The sequence below is a fragment of the Cucumis sativus genome, chromosome 7, assembly GCF_000004075.3.
Source record: "Cucumis sativus cultivar 9930 chromosome 7, Cucumber_9930_V3, whole genome shotgun sequence".
In the NCBI taxonomy this organism is placed as follows: Eukaryota; Viridiplantae; Streptophyta; class Magnoliopsida; order Cucurbitales; family Cucurbitaceae; genus Cucumis; species Cucumis sativus.
Window position 1 is genome coordinate 3778356 of NC_026661.2, and position 16848 is coordinate 3795203.

A 16848-nucleotide genomic window follows, 5' to 3' on the forward strand; every position below is an offset into this window, starting at 1 on the left:
CCATAGAAGATTATCATAGCATAATATGTTGGTTATTTGTTTTAGCAATAGTGTTAGACTCTCCTAAATTAAATCCTTCATCCATATTCATATTCTTATATTTTATTAACCTAGAAAAACAAACAAGCTAAGCCCTTTTCTTTCTTATTTCTCTCTTAAGAACTTCTATGAGTTCCATATATTCTTGAGTGGAAAAGAATTTTGAGAAGGAATGAAGAGGATCTTGAAGTAAATGGAGGAAATAAAACTAAATAAACACAAATCTATTGTTAAATAGTTTGTTTATTTATTTACCTTGTGTCATCTCTACCAAAAGTAACAGCACATACAAACACTGTTTTTGTTGTTTTTTACTGAGTAAAAAACAAAAAAAAATCACAAAAGAAAAATATTAAACAAAATAAAAAAGATGAATAGAAACTAAATTAGCATAAAAATTACAATGTGAGTTTGATTGGAAACAAGTGAAGCCAAAACAAAGCCCTAATAACTGTGTGTGAAACCTCCTGTATAAGGGTTATGCTGTATCTGTCTTCCATCTCTTGCATATTGCTGCCACATGAGTTGCTCTTCCACCAACAGTTTCTGCTTCCTCTCCATCTCCGACATCTGAACATACGGCGGAGGCGCCACCGCCACCGATGCAGCAAACGGATCGCTTACAACTGAGGACGAGCTCGTCCCACTGCCTTCAGGCGTTGTAGGGGCTGGCAATGCAAGCATTGCTGGCCTCCCTGCAGACCCAAGTGCCATACTACTTGCACTGCCACTCACCCCATATCCTGATCCAGCCATTGTTGACTTTACTGCTGTTTGTTTATACATTCCATCTAAAAGAAGCATATCAAATCCTCCTCCAAGATCAGCTTTTTGATTTGGTAAATGACTTGCTGATTGAACTAAAGCCGTTTCCCAATCTGCTGAATCATCATTAAATGCTTGCCATGGTAATGCTTTAACTGATGAATCAACTGGTCCACTGCCATCAAATAATGCTGTAGCTAATTTATCTGCATTTGCTTCTCTTATCATTGCATGTTCTTCACCAAGGTTTAATAAGTCACCCATCATTGAATTATCATTATCCTTCTTCATTTCATCTTCTTTAATTTCTTTCTCTTCTTCTTCCACTTCTATGGCTGTAATTTCTTCCTCTTTGATATCCTCTGGTGGTGGAAGAGCTTTAATTGAGTTCACATCTACTTCTTCTTCTTCTTCTTCTTCTTTGTGTTCTTCCTCTGTTATTTCCAATTGAGGTTGGGTTTTTTCTCTATCGTTTTGGCATTGAGCTAAGGCAGATCTGTCTTTGATGAATTCATCCATGACTTCAAGTTTCTTGGGGGTTATTTTTTCAACCTCTGGATATTCAGCAGAACGAGCAATTCCAATTGTTCTACACCAAGAATAGAACATTTCTAGTTCATCAAACTGCTTCCCAACTCTACAGAAAATCTCATACACTTTGACACAATCTTGAACGTTTAAGTCCATGAAACGATCAATTAGGATCCCCATAATTTCTGTTATGTCATAATATATTTGGAAACTTTCTCTTACGACTGGGTATAATGCCACTAATACCACCCTGTTGTTCTTTGCAGCACCTATGTTTATGTAGAATCAACATCAATTAACATATAATAAAAATCAATTTCATGAAATTTAATAGCCAAATTGTAAGTTCTCTTTGTGTTTTAAATACTTTTTAAATCAATGCAGATAAAAGACAAGTGCATTCACTTACAATAAAAGTAACCATTTTAGATCTTACTTAAAATGTGGTCTAAAATTTTAATAAATAATGGATAATGTGAGCATATGTTGTAAGTCTCATAGGTTGGAGTTATAAGAAAACATAACTTCATTAGATGCAAAGATTATAAAGTAGAAGAGGAAATGATTATATTCTAAAATTTTTATGAACTAAAAATATTCAACACGTTCATTTTATTACCATTTAAAAAATATATATTTTATTTTTATTCCAATTTTCCTCCCATGAAAAATAGGACCTTTTCTTCGTTAAACTAACCATGAAATTTCATTAAAATTTTTGTATGAAGTATAAATTTGTGTTAAAATCTTGTAAATATGGATGAAAATGGTAGGACGCCAAAATGAACCTTAGGAATATTGGAAGTAACGTAAACCAAAACATACCAAAGTAAAAAAGAAAGAAAGATACTAAAACAAAAGTAGTATTGAAATGAAACGAACCTGTAGGGCGACAAGCCAAAAAGCGTTCAAGAAGTTGTTGCAAATGCTGTGTCCTCGAGAATATTTGTTCGGACGTCATATCTCGCATCGGTGTGGCTCTTACGATGATGGCTTTGCTGTGGTCTTCCTCATCATTATTGTCATTGTCATTGTTGTCCTCGTTGTTATTACTACTGCTGCTATTAATATGTTGCTGTTGTTGTTGGTGGTGGTGATGGTGTTCATCTTCTTCATCCAATCCAAAGGCACTCCTTCTCCCTCTTCGACTTTGCATCCTAAACTCAAGCCTTTCATCAAGATACAAAGCGTAAGTACGAACAAAAGCAGAATAATCCCAAGAATTTGATTGAGAAGTATCTCTAAAATCAGACATATTCAAGAATCTAGTCCCACGCCTTGTGGAAAAAAAGATCTCTTGCTCGTATGCCGGGTCGCCCTCCGACACCAAGCGTTGGATTAACATTAAGGTTTTGAGTGCCACTGTCCAATTCTTTGTTTTGTTCAATCTCCTTGATAGCGTGTTTACGCATGCGCTTATGTACGCTCGTGAATAGCAGGTGAGGCTAAGAATCTCTCGGACGTGTCGTTCTTCGGCTGGGTACTCTTCATGTCTTGTAGCTTTCACAATGGCTACTTCTAAATCAGACAACGAAGTGCTGCTTCCAACTTTCGCCAAACCTATGCTTGTCTTGTCCTTCACTGCCCCTAATGCTCGTCTGATCTTGCTTGGCGCCATGGTATACGATTCACTTTGTTCTTTTTTCTCTTGCTCTTGTTGATCTTTTTTTTCTTCTTCTTCTTGTTTTTTGTTTTTGTTTGTTCCTCGGAAATTCAACGTTCTATCAACGTTGCATTTCCCATTCTTTTAGCATCCAAAAGTGGGAGGCTTTGTAATATGTTTGTCATATAAGGCTGTTTTAGTTTATCTATTCTTAGGAATTCCTTTCCTTTTTTTTTCTTCCTTCTAAGAGAAATAATATTTATAGAAGGGTTTATTTATGGATCCAAGCTTTGACCATTTCAAATTTTGTTCAAACCCATCAAATCACAAATAGTATACATACATGTATATATATGTGTGTATGTGTACTTGTTACACTCTCAAGTAAACAATCATGCAGAGTTTCACATGTTACATGAACATTCTTTTAAAGGAATGTCATAAATAATAACAATGGATTATTGTTTCTTATAGATGACGATACATTAATTAATGGCTTATTCTCATTCCTTTATCCCAAAGTTAATATCAACTTGAATCCCACCTCATATTTTTGGTTATAATTAAGAAATCATGGGGTGGGATTGAGATTATATTCGCCTTCTAAATTATGTCTAAATTATAATTTCAAGAGGGTTTAGCAATGCACATTGTTGATGCAAAATTTGGGTCAAATTTTTGTACGTGCTTCTTCAACAATAATAATGGAATATTTTGAGGAATGTGTTAACCAACACCAATTAAGAAAGATGATATATACTTGCTAACACACTTTGATACTCAAATAAGAGGTAGAAAACAATGATAATGTTAGAAGGCTTTAAGATTTTCGAACAAGCTGGAAGTAGTAATTACATCTATTGTTGATGCAGAATGTGGTTCTTTTTTTTCAAAGTTTACTTTAGGGTTTCCAATTTTACTCTGTTTGGACCCAAAAGATAATTCCTTGTTACGTTGTTTAAGAAATTGTTCTCATGATTTAAGAATCTCTTAGCTACGTGTAGATATATAACCAAAACTATATATATATATATTATTTATAAACTTAATTGTTACATATAGGTCATTTCAATATATATTAAGACTTAAATTTTTATGACAAAGTTTGAAGGTATGAATAAATTAATAATCAAAATAATTTACAAAGTGAGGAAATAATTATCTATTAAAGTTTAATAATTTTAAAAAACTAAGTTTAAATTACAAATTCAGTTGTTGTCTTTATAGTTGTAAATATAATCATTAAATTCAAAATATTAACATATATAGTAAAATTTGCAAAAGTCTATTCTATGCTAATATTGGTGGATCACTTCATAAAAGTCTATCATGAGAAAAGTTGATTGTGGATAGACTTTGTCATATTTATGATTTTTAAAAAATATAATGTCTGTTATATACTAATCATTATTCCAAAAATTTTTATCTAATATAATTATTTTTTTCACAAAAGTTGAAGTGTGAGGTGTGAGTCAAAAGGGGTCGTGAAAGGCACTCTAACTAATTGGATTTAAAAACGTTTATGGTTATGCAAACTCCCAAACCAAACTGATTTTTAAGGGAAGAAGAGAATGGATTTACCTATTAATGATCAATACAGTAAAAGTAAAGAAAACTTGTTTCTAAACTCAAACTTCAAATCATTCACACATGAATTGATCGAGACCATGTCCCATGTTAACAAAGTTAAGTTAAAGTGAATATGGCTAATTCAAGCAAAGCAATGTTCTTCTAGGTGCTGCAACGCTCTGCGACTTTATGTATATATACATTATTCTTCTGGTTAATTCGTAGGGTTTTTAAAGTGGGATTTCAATGGAGGCCGAAGTCTCTACTAAAAATTCATTTCTCTCATAGTTTCTTACATTCTTTCGGGCGACCCCCTCCTTGCTGATCTGTCTATGAATCAAGAGGGGCAAGGCTTGTAGTGTTGGGAGCAAGATCCTAATGTAATTTTGTGAGTTTTCTGTTGGATAATCTTTATTAACTTCTAAACGTAATGCTTATATGCTTGGTTTGACACTCCCCTCTCGTAGTTATATGTTTTTGTTAAACCATTCATAGCTCGCTGTCTTCTCATTATCCCTTTATCCAGCATATATAATAATATATATCACCATAGGTAGCAAATAGAAGAATCTCTTGTATGCATGGATTTTTAAAGCTTTATCTTGGGACTTAGTTATATGCATGCATGCTTTAACTAGGTTTCAATAAGTACACGATTTGTTTGTTAATTAGTTGGGATTACTGATTAATTAAATGCACAATAGAATCTTTAATATCATAATGAGTACGTATGTTAATTACTTAAATATTAAAATATCTCATTCATATGTGATAAATATATATATATATATATAGTTATATAGTTAAAATATTTAAGGTTCATAATTAATTTCTAAAAATTTAAATTTAAATAGTACAACAATATAATATCCCAGCATTTACTTAATGAAAAATATATATTTCAAATAAAAGTGATATGTATAGTTAATTATCTATCTATATTTGAATATCAGTAGAAATATTGTTCTGATTTTATGGAAATATTGATGATTCTTTTTTGAAAAATTTACAAAAACTGATAGTTAAAAAATATCATGATTAGTAAATGAAAACTTGCTTATGGCTTAATTGGCTGTAATTAACCATTTTTAATCATCATTTCTATAAAGATAATATTTAAAAGTATAATGTAAATTCATGTGTAAATGTACGACGTGAACATAAATTTGAAAAAGAAATGAAAAATAATTACAAAATAAATGTAAAGTTTAAAAATATTTTAGGATGAAATGGTGTAAAAACAAAAATTTGGTCATCGATTTAATTATGGGGCAAAACGATCTATAAATTTAATGAAAAATATTTTGAATAAGTTTATTTATTTATTATAAAAGATATTGTTGGGTCAGTAGGTACATTATGATATCTGCATTAGGTGAACACCTTTTTAACACTCTCATCATTTTCGATTCATTAAAATAAGAAGTGAAGTACATGAAGCAAGAAAGAGTATAAAAAGAGATAGAGAAAAGCCTAATAACCCAACAAAGAGCAACAAAGATCGAAGCTAATTAAAAGCATTTAAATTTAAAGCAATAGAGCTAGCCGAATAATTTGAGAAGCATTTGGATATGCTTGTCCAAAGACCAATAAGCACTTTGATATCTTCTCAAAAATCTTACAGACTTTTCTCTTTATTGTTGAAAGTTCTGTTGTTTCTTTCAAGTCAAATACACACCATAGTGTAATAGTAACCGAGTTGAATAAGATGACCTCCTTTTTGTTTTTTTTTGTTTCACCCTATACTTACAAATTTGCAGAAAGAGGAGATACTATGATGAGAGAAATTCCAGTTAGGCAACGTGCATAATCTCCTCCAAATAGTGGGAGCATATGAACAAGATAAAAAAAGATGGTCTCTATCTTCTTCTTTTTTTTCTACACATAACACACCAGCTTGAATTTAGATTCGTACTTGGGAGCCTCCTTTGTAAATTGTCAATTGTATTGATGCACTTATGAATAAGGGACCAAATGAAATTTTACATCCTTTTAGTGATGAAAAATGTCTGGATATCAGAAAAATTTAAACCTCTTTGATCACCGATGTGGATAGCCTTTTTTATCGATGGAGCAGTGAAGGTCCCATGTGAGTTCAATTTCCAAATAGGTGCATCATGACCACCATCAAAAGTAGGGAAAGATAAAGAGAATTTGAGCTCATCCCAAATACTTATTTCCCAGCTACGAACAGGTCTCATAGGAAGAAGATCCCAATTAAGAATCTCTTGGTCCCACGTATCTTTAATGGTTATGTTTTTACCATTTGATAGAACATAAAGTTTTGGGCTGTTATCGTGCCAAAGACCATGCCAAAATGATATATATATTTTCACCGTTTTTTATTTTCCATACGATATTTAGGAGGAAATAATCAACCCTTTTGACTATAGAATTTCAAGGGGCCTTGCTGTTGCTATATTTGCTTTTTGTTGGAATGTCTCCCAAGAAGAATTGCTTGTATTTTGCCATAATAATGCACTTCGAGAGAGTTTTTTCACTAAAGAATCTCCACGTCCATTTACAAAGCAATGCAAAATTTGTATGGTCTTTTCAAATTCAATTACTTTACAAATAAAATTCTTGAATTAAGAAGGAAAACTTATATTTGGGAAAAGTATAAAACTAGAAAAAGTTAGCATATTGAAAAAGCTTAATCTTTGGTCGAAAATACGTAAAACTATAGAATAATATACAACGAGGACCACAAAATTAAAATAACTTGAACTAAGTTAACATAACTCACTAATCTAGAAAGAAAATCAAACTTTTCTCATTTTTTTTTAAAAATTCTTCTAAAAAGTTAAAACAATATCGAAATTTCATCCAAATAAAGAAAACAAAACAAGAAGTTTCTAAAACAAATTCTCTAAAACTAAAACAATATAATTTTTATAATAATCGTATAGAAAATTCATTAAGATTGAAATGTTAGAAAATTGAAGTTAGGATAAAACTTTGGGCACCCCCTACCTCATTAACGTGTAGAAATAAAATTAACGATGCACACATTATATATATATATAACTTGTAAAGGTTACCAAATTAATTTATAGTTTGCATTATTATTTAATGAGGAAATATTTCCCACTAACATAATCTTTTCCACAGCCGTGTCTCTCTCTCACCTCTCTTCTTTAGTTTACCCACACATGATCTAAGTATATATCAATAAACCTATACTTTTACTAACCAAATGATCAAATTAAACACTTTAACAAAGCTTCTCACACAAATCTCTTAATTTAATTATAACCACTAAGAGATAAAGAAGAGATCGTATTAATTAGCGAGGTTAAGAGGTAATGAGTAAATATGGTTAAAAAAAGAGGTTGTTGTGTTTGTACCATTTTCTCGAATTGATTGCCATATTTGTTTTTAGTAACAATGAGGTTAATCGTTTTAACCATCCTTCTTTTGAATTAATTAAGGTCGTTCATGATTTGATTATGGAAATTTGATATTTAACTTTTACTAATTGTTACTTTTAGTTTTAATTATCGACATTAGAATAGTGTAATTCATATTTTGAGTTGGTGCATGTAGATCTTATAGTATGCTTTTCACTTCATCTCCAAGTTATATTTTTGTTATTGGTTTGACTTTTTCTTGTTCTTCCAATATCAATAAACATTTTTTGTTAGGCTTAGAGATAGAAGTTAGGATGGTGATTGTTTGTCTCTCTTCTCGATTGCATATAAAAAGAATGGTAAAAAGAAGAAAAGAAATAAAATAGAGTAGGGTGGTAGAGCTTTAAAAGCAATAATCCTAGGTGGGGAAGTGGAGTAATCAGAGGGTTCTTCCATTACCCTCTCTTAAATGAGTAAAATTGGAATTAGATTATTGAAAACGCATTGGAATTAAATTAGTAAGGCAAATTAATTAAGAGGGTAGGGATATATATATATATATAATTATAAATGAATTTAATTAAATGATTAAATAATTGTTATAAGAGTTAGGCTATGGAGGATGATGATGATGATGATGATGATGATGATGATGATGATGATGAGAAATTATAAAATTAATTAACAAAATGACAAATCTCTCTCATGCAATACATACGATGACACATCTTTCAAATGCCTTTAAATTCTCAAATCTGTCAACTTCCTCTCTCTCTCTCTGCGTTTATTTTAAGACATTTCGTCTCTTTCTTTACAAATTCTCTCTATTTCAAAAATTTCCTTTTTTCCTCTCTTCATATATTAATTACTTCTTACTTCTTATATGTTTTAGCCTCTCACCCTCACCATTGATTAAAGAAAAAAAACAAAACTTTCTTTTCTCTACAAATCCATGGCAAAGTTGATGATTCTTCTCAATCTCTTGTTATTCCTTGGTTGCTTTGCTTCCATTTCTCAAGCCCAATTGAAATTTGGATTCTATGCTCGATCTTGTCCTACCGCCAAATCCATTGTCCGTTCCGTTGTGAACGACGCCATTCGAAATGATGCCACCATGGCTGCTGTATTGCTCCGCCTCCATTTTCACGATTGCTTTGTAGAGGTAACTCTCCAAAAATTAAAAAAAAAATGCGCACTTTTCTTTTGAAAGTCAATCCAACCCAAACAAATTATCATGCAATAACTTGATTTACAGGGTTGTGATGGTTCGATCTTGGTCGACAATGGGGCAAGGTCTGAGAAACTTGCTTTCGGGCATCAAGGGGTGCGGGGGTTTGATGTAATAGAAAAAGCCAAGAGAGAATTGGAAGCACAGTGTCCTGGACTTGTTTCTTGTTCTGACATCGTAGCTATGGCTGCTAGAGATGCCATTGTTACGGTAATAAACTATTTTCGTTTTACATAATTTGAACCACCAACTTTTAGAACTTCCACGCACATTGATATCCGTTGAGCTAAGCTCTTACTTATCATCGTGTTCATCGTTATATATATATATATTGACAGTTTCTGAATAGTTTTGGAGAATTATGACAGGCAAATGGCCCGGACTATGATATTCCAACCGGCCGGAGAGACGGTAGAGTTTCGGATGTATCTCTGGCGAGTGATCTGCCGGATGTGAGTGATTCAATTGACGTTTTGAAGAGGAAATTTGCAGAGAAAGGGATGAATGAAAAGGACTTGGTTTTACTATCAGGTACACACACATACACACACACTCATCTCTCTCTCTCTCTCTCATGCACGTTTGGTGATATTAAGGTGGTTGGAAAGCCAACACAAATGAGTTTACTTTCCCTACCTCATTCAATAATCATCATCATCATCATACTTTTCTTTTTTCATTACTCCTTTGTTGGAAAATATATATATACACACACATAATATTTCCTAATAACTGAGGTAATTCAGTCAAGGTTAACCTACTTAAGTTAGTTCTTCTACATTTATTGGTATGATAGGTAGAATCTAAAAATAATGATGTGAAGTACACTAGATTATTAGTTAATGATGTGTTAAATAATTATAAATAAGAATAGTAAATATAACCATTCATCTAATTAATTAAACTTATTACTTGTTAATTGATTTATTTATAGAAGTTATATTTTTTTGGGTAATGAAGGAGACTACGGTTTTTCAATATAATATTAATATTGGATAGAGGAACGAGAATGACATGAATGATAAAATTTTTCAAAAGAAAATACTCAAGTGTTATTTGGTCGTATCTTTTTTAATACGAAGAAAAGAGTAAGATATTGAGGCTAACTATAGCCTCGACTAAATTTAATTGTACTAACAAATTACTCCATTAGTCTTTATTTTATATTAGATTTTCTATTTTTTTTTTTTATCATTTGCTATGATTTTGATAAAGAATATAAATGGAAGAAAAAAGAACTAGGTTTGTCAAACTTCTAAACATTGAAGAGGGCACATAAATGGCAAAACCAAAACCTACTTTTCCATTTATGATTGGGAAGCCATGTTAGGTCCAACTACAGGAGATATATATATATTATTTGAGATGTCAAACTAATTTTCCCAAAGGCCAATAGGACCATACAAATGGGCACCATCACATAATGTACTTTGAAAGGGAATGGATGATTCACATTTCCTACTTTTATGTGCTTTAATAAGTTATTGCATTTAGGAATAGGGATTCTAAACTATTCATCATTTACCTAAGATATCATACAATTTAAGAATGATCTTAAGTATATTATCTTTAATTTAATCAAAACCTGCCTTTTCTATTTAAACTAATTATGGTTATTTTATTTCCTTGTCCGATTTTAAACTTTTCAATTTTGTGTTTTAGTCGTTTTCAAAATTCAAATGGTAGATTTAAAAACGGTGATGTGAATGACTTAGAAAACTATAAACCTCATTTGAGAATTCAATTTATAATAGTGTAGTTTGACAATTTTTTTAATTAATAACTAAATTTTGGTTTGGATATTGAAAATATATATAGAATGTTTGTATAAAAAAATTTATAGTATTATAAGTTTATTTTCTAAAAACCAAACAATTAGTAAGGGAGAATTAGAATTAAACTCACTAATTTAAATTAAAGATATAAATATTAGATTTCATTTTAATCCTTATTAATCTTTCCTCTTTGAAAAATTGATTTAATTATTGATTAGTTTATCTAACCATTTTAAATATTTTTTGTTTTTACCCTTGACTATAAAAACACAATTCTGAGGATTATAGTTATTAATTAATTTATACCATATCCTACTATTTTTAAACACTTGAGAAAGCCTCCTCTATATTAATTTATTTGATGAGTAGGTGTTTAATTCCATAGCCAACATTTAAAGCCATGTGCTCTGCAATCTACAAAGTGATAAGTTTTGAACAATGTTTTTGTTAAATTATTAATGAAAATTAATAACAGTAACATTGATAAATAATAGAATATTCTCAAATTGAAAAATATTTGGATGTATCCTACAATCCATCCAAATGGTACAAATTCTTCTTTATTAAAAAATATATGAAAAAATCATCCAGTTACACCAAATATTACTATTAAAAAAAAATGAAAGACAATAATACCAATAAATTTAATTTGATCTTTTTATTTTCCAAGTTTTTGAAAAACCAATGTTTACAAGTAATGAATGCACGTAATGTCATGTTTATTAAGAAGAGAAGTTGCTTTCTTTTCTTCTAAACCACTCAAAATTTTAGAAAATTGAAAGATAAATATCATATAATTAATTATATATGTACATCTAATTGCATAAAGTTGTGAAAGCTAAGGTTGAAAGGGGCATGATATTTGTGAATATTGCAATAATATATGCAAAACCCACCATATCTTTTTGCTTCACAATTTAATATAAACCAATACCACTTGCCAAACTTGAGGCAAACCTTAGGTTAATCAGTAACCATATATAATAATAATATAAGAAAGAAAGAAAGAAAGAAAGAAAGAAAAACAGCTGTGTTATATTCATGTCACATGGGGTTCTCTAAATCAATCACGGATTTACATTTTGCTAATTTCTTGTAACATAAGGTTGTCATAATTTTGGATTTTTGCTGTGCTTTTCTTTCTTTTGGTAAATGTGAATGTAGCTTAGACGACTTAGGACAGTGCCAAAAATGTATTAAAAAAGACTTGAAAGTTGCCTCTTAGAAAGGCCAATCTTAGATGGCCCGAATCTCTAAGTCACATAAATTGATAAACATTCGTCTTGTTTGTTCTGAAGCATTTCTTTTTTAATACTCATAGTTTAGTTTCCATCATATACATATATATGTTTTCAAATGTGATATTATTATAATGTAATGAAAATGGGGAAATGTTTTAAATGACTTACTCTTATACGACACGTCTCGTGACTACATGAGACTATAGGATTAAGCCACTTGATCCACTTTTGGTCTCTCTCTTTACACACATTTATTGATTAGGTTAGGAGATTTGTGCATTTTAACTAAAGCCATAACTTTATAAAGTTTTTTTTGTGTTTGAGAATTCACACCTTTACCCATCATGCTTGATTAAGTTGGAAGTTGAGAATTTGTGTCTTGTTAAATAGGAACCTTCATTGAAATGACAATTTAATGAATGAAGTTGGTAGTAATTTTTTTTTTTTTTTGTAATTTTAAATTTGTGAATAAATCAAACGGGAGTTTGCAAAAATAGTACATTTATTTTAATGATAATGAAGCCAATGTCACTTACATTTTCAAAATTGTAAAAATAGCAAATCTAAACGTGTCATACTATCGTCTAATTATTGTTATATTTGTCAAATTTGCAATATGAAAAAAAAAAAAGTGTTATGAACTGTTTTTTCTAATTTTTTTTGTTATCTAATGCAATTTTTCTAAATTAAACTATGATTTAATAATAAATAATAATTTAGTTATATTACGTTTTATAATTTATTATGGTTTAGTTTTTACTATAAAACTTATCATCGAATTTGTTTTTAGAAAATGATACTTTTGAGTCGGTAGGTGCACCCATTTTCATTAGATAGTCATTATTTTAGTACCTTCGTTATTTTCACCAAATATATTCGATAAACACGTAGAAAACAAAGTAGTTCAATTAAAAAAAGGCCAGAGAGAAGTTCAACATAGAAGAAGAAATCAAATAAAAGCATTAATAATTTATTAACAACTAATTTTTTTCTTTGTAGGAGAGCTTTAATTACTAAAAGTTTGTTTTGTTTTTTAATCTTTTGTGTTTAATTGTAACTTTCAAATTTAAGATTATTGTGTTATTTGTGTGCATGGTTGATGAGTCATCTGTTTGTAAAGAATAAACGATTTATTGTTTGACATAGATAATCTCTTTTGGGGACTAATTATCAATGCAAGTAAAAAGTGAATAATCTTTCGTCGAACAAGAGTCATAGGAAGATATTGTCTCTTTCAATTGAACTACTAACCACGTCGAGAGTTGTTGCATGCCTACTCTTAGTCCAATGTCATATATTGACGTTGACGAGTGGAGTTAACTAGATATCTAAAGTTAAAATAACAAAGATAACTCTCGATGCCCTAGGTTAGGGACCGCATATATTCTAGACCCATCTCCTGTTTAAAGTAAGAGCATATGATTCGAAATTAAGAAGTTGGTCCAACATGTGTTTTTAACCTAATATGTAATATTTAGTTTACAATACCTTCAATGTATCCATCCTTCATTACTTTTATTTTTACGTAGTGTCATTGAAATCTATCGTATAATCTTCTCTAAAACCCCCACAGCTGCCCATACAATCGGAACCACTGCATGCTTCTTCATGACAAATCGCCTCTACAACTTCCCGGGCGGCGGATCAGACCCAAACATAAACCCGGCGCTGCTACCGGAGCTGCAGTCGCAATGTCCTAGAAATGGCGACGTCAATGTTCGACTTGGCATCGACCGTGACACTCCCCGCACATTCGACATCAGCATTTTTCAAAACATAAGAAGCGGCTTTGCCGTCCTCGCCTCCGATGCTAGTCTAAACAACGACCCATCGACCCGAGCCATATTGGACTCGTACCTTAGCCCTCTCGCCCCCGTTCTTGGCCCCTCATTTCAACGTGATTTTGTTACCTCCATTGTGAGAATGGGGCAGATTGGGACTAAAACTGGCTCTGAAGGAGAGATTCGAAGGGTTTGTTCTGCTTTTAACTAAGGGTGTGGTAAATTATTATTCATTTTGAATTACTAATGCATGTTGATCATATAATTTTATTCTAAAATGGGGAGAATTTTTATAAGTGATGTGATGAATTTAGTTGGGTATATGTGTTTTGTAAGTATTTTCTTTTCTTAAAAAAAATTATTTGTGTTTTCTTTTTCTTTTTGGGTTTGGATTTAGAGTTGTTAGGATTATTGGGATTATTAATATATAGTTGGAAATGGTTGATGATACAAAATATATGTTCTACTTTGATTTGAATATGTAAATCTTTGACTCTAATGATTATTGATTAAGGCTTGAATAATCTTATTTAAGATTAAGGATTGTGTTTTAATTTGTTGTGAATTTTTGGATTTAGAAATGTAATTGTTTTTCTGTATTTGATACTATATGGTATCTCTCTTGAATCAAATTGTATGTATGTGACATAATCAATACACATTTATATATTAGTGTGTTACATTATGTTATTGTTATATAGTTAGTTGAAAAATATGTTTTGGAAATTTATAAATTAGGAGAATAAAGAAAAAAAAATCAATTTTCATCTTTTAATTTCATCGATTTTAATTCTAAACCTATGCGATAATTTTAAGCATCTAATAAATTTTTTCTTCAACTAGAGTTGATCAAAATTTTCTCTCTTATGCATATTGAATTATAGAGTATATATACGATCTCTAATTGGTGAGTTTTTTTTTTTGGAAGAAAATAACATTAGAACTAATTTTGGTTTGAAATTTATGAATTTCAGAAATTACATTCAATGGATAATTTGTGAGTTGGTCAAATTTAGGTTTGCGTAAAAGTTTAATAGGGAGATTATGACAAATATAACGATTAGGTTCAAAGTATTTACAATGCATGGTAGATATAACAACGATTAAGAGTTTATTAATGATAGATTATTCTATCCATGTTTATTATAGATAGTATAATCTAATTAAATTTTGATTATATTTTATAAATATTTTGTTAAATTTTTAAATTTTTACGATTCTACTTGAAATTTTAAAATACTTAAAACTAAAATTAGATATTTGAAACATGTTAAAATCAAACAAAATTGCTTGAAGTATATGAAATTTTCACTTTTATTGTTGTATATCATATTGTTAAAGAAGTGCTAACGTTTGTTGTTAAGATCATCAATGATCATGCATTTGACTTCAAATGCTCGGTCCAAACATCTCCTGAAACCTTTGTGGTCGTTCTAATTATATATTTTCTGTATTTCAACGGAAAAAGATACTATTTGATTTTGTTGGGTTCATTAGTATGATTGGTATGTATCATCAATGTAGTTTAACCCAATGCAATAAATAACCTCGCTCTTTAATCCATAAAAATTGAATGTTCCAATTGATTCTAATTAATAAAATTCGTTGCCAATAACATTACCGACGAATGCGGTATAATTATAATCGCGTAAGTGAATATTTGTTAAAAGAAGAATATTAAAATAATCTAATATGTTTTTGTTTTTCTAATAAAGAAATGACGGTAAGAATTTGTTATTATAATTACAACTATATATATATATATATTGACAACTTAAATATAATTCGAATTGTCTACCAAACGTATATCGGTTGAACTCAATTAATATGTATTCTTTATCGAAAAAGTCCCTACTAATATTAGGGAGGAAAAACATGAACTAACAAATAAGAGTGAAATTGGTGTGAGTTTTAGAAAGGTGGAAATGGCTTTTTGTCACTGAAAAGAACTCTACAAACTTCACCAAAAGAGAGCGTAAGAATTCTAAAAAAAAGTCTTAAGAGCTCTTGGTTATGCTACTTCTCACACAAAATGGCAAAATGTACTAAGAACTATTCCTAAAATCATCACAAATTCAGCCATTAAAAAGAGAAATTATACCAAGAATTCCAGTATAATATGAGAGAGGGACATCAGTATGGTGGATTTTGATGAGTTTTCCAGGATCCTCCACAACAGAGTATCCTTCCCATTTCAACGTTCCCCAAACGAGGTCCCCTTCATTGAAATCCGAGTGGGCAGACCCCAAAACTTTGGCTACTCCGTTGACATATTACTCCTTTGGGAAGCCACTGACATAATCTCGGAAAATCACCGGTTTGTTCCTCACTTCGTCGCCGATATGCACCATTGCACCTTTCCTATTGGCAGTCAGTGCGTCAAATTTGATACCGCCGAAGCGTCATCGTATCTGTCTATAAGCTATGAAATGATTGTGAAAAATGAAAAAGTCTATTTTCTTTTCAAATATACTAAAATGATATTTTACATGTAAATATAACGGTCAAATTGTAAATTTTTTCACAAAATTTGTATTTGTGAGCCCACGTCACTAACTAACTTTCTCATGTATTCTTACTTTCTTATGCCTACATGTATAACATCACTCATGGGTCTATCAAAGGGCCATATTATCCTCAACATAAAAGTTAGGAAATTGAGGCTACGTACTAAATCAAGTGGAGAAATTGAGTCAAGTTGCCAATAATACTCCCGAAGTGATGGGCACGAGCAAATCAGATGCTAATGTTGGCGAAATGAGAATAACCGATAAATTGAAACCAATAATCTTTCATAATATTAAAACGTCAAAAACGACCCAATAAATCGTGGAGCGAGGTTGAAGTGAGTATGCTTACTCAAGGACAATTGGCCATACAGCATAACTTTAGATAAACCCAAACATCCACTTTCTATTTCACATTTCTGACTGTTAGCAGTCATTCTCAATTGTAATTTTAATAAA

General features: G+C 30.7%; 2 protein-coding genes across 2 annotated transcripts; one reads left to right on the forward strand and one right to left on the reverse strand.

Annotated features, from left to right (window-relative positions):
• Positions 1-266: 266 nt before the first annotated feature.
• LOC101221605 (putative clathrin assembly protein At1g03050) lies at positions 267-3138 on the reverse strand. Its single transcript, XM_011660466.2, has 2 exons — positions 2218-3138; positions 267-1604 (listed from the first exon to the last, which is right to left on the reverse strand). Exons 1-2 carry the CDS (start codon positions 2951-2953, stop codon positions 484-486), a joined length of 1857 nt encoding a protein of 618 aa, XP_011658768.1. The 5' UTR covers positions 2954-3138; the 3' UTR covers positions 267-483.
• A 5494-nt stretch (positions 3139-8632) lies between these two features.
• On the forward strand, positions 8633-14436 carry LOC101221831 (peroxidase 43). The gene is made up of 4 exons (XM_004136996.3): positions 8633-9019; positions 9113-9295; positions 9454-9616; positions 13675-14436. The coding sequence occupies exons 1-4, from the start codon at positions 8810-8812 to the stop codon at positions 14091-14093; spliced, it is 975 nt and encodes a 324-aa protein (XP_004137044.1). The 5' UTR covers positions 8633-8809; the 3' UTR covers positions 14094-14436.
• The last annotated feature ends 2412 nt before the right edge of the window (positions 14437-16848 follow it).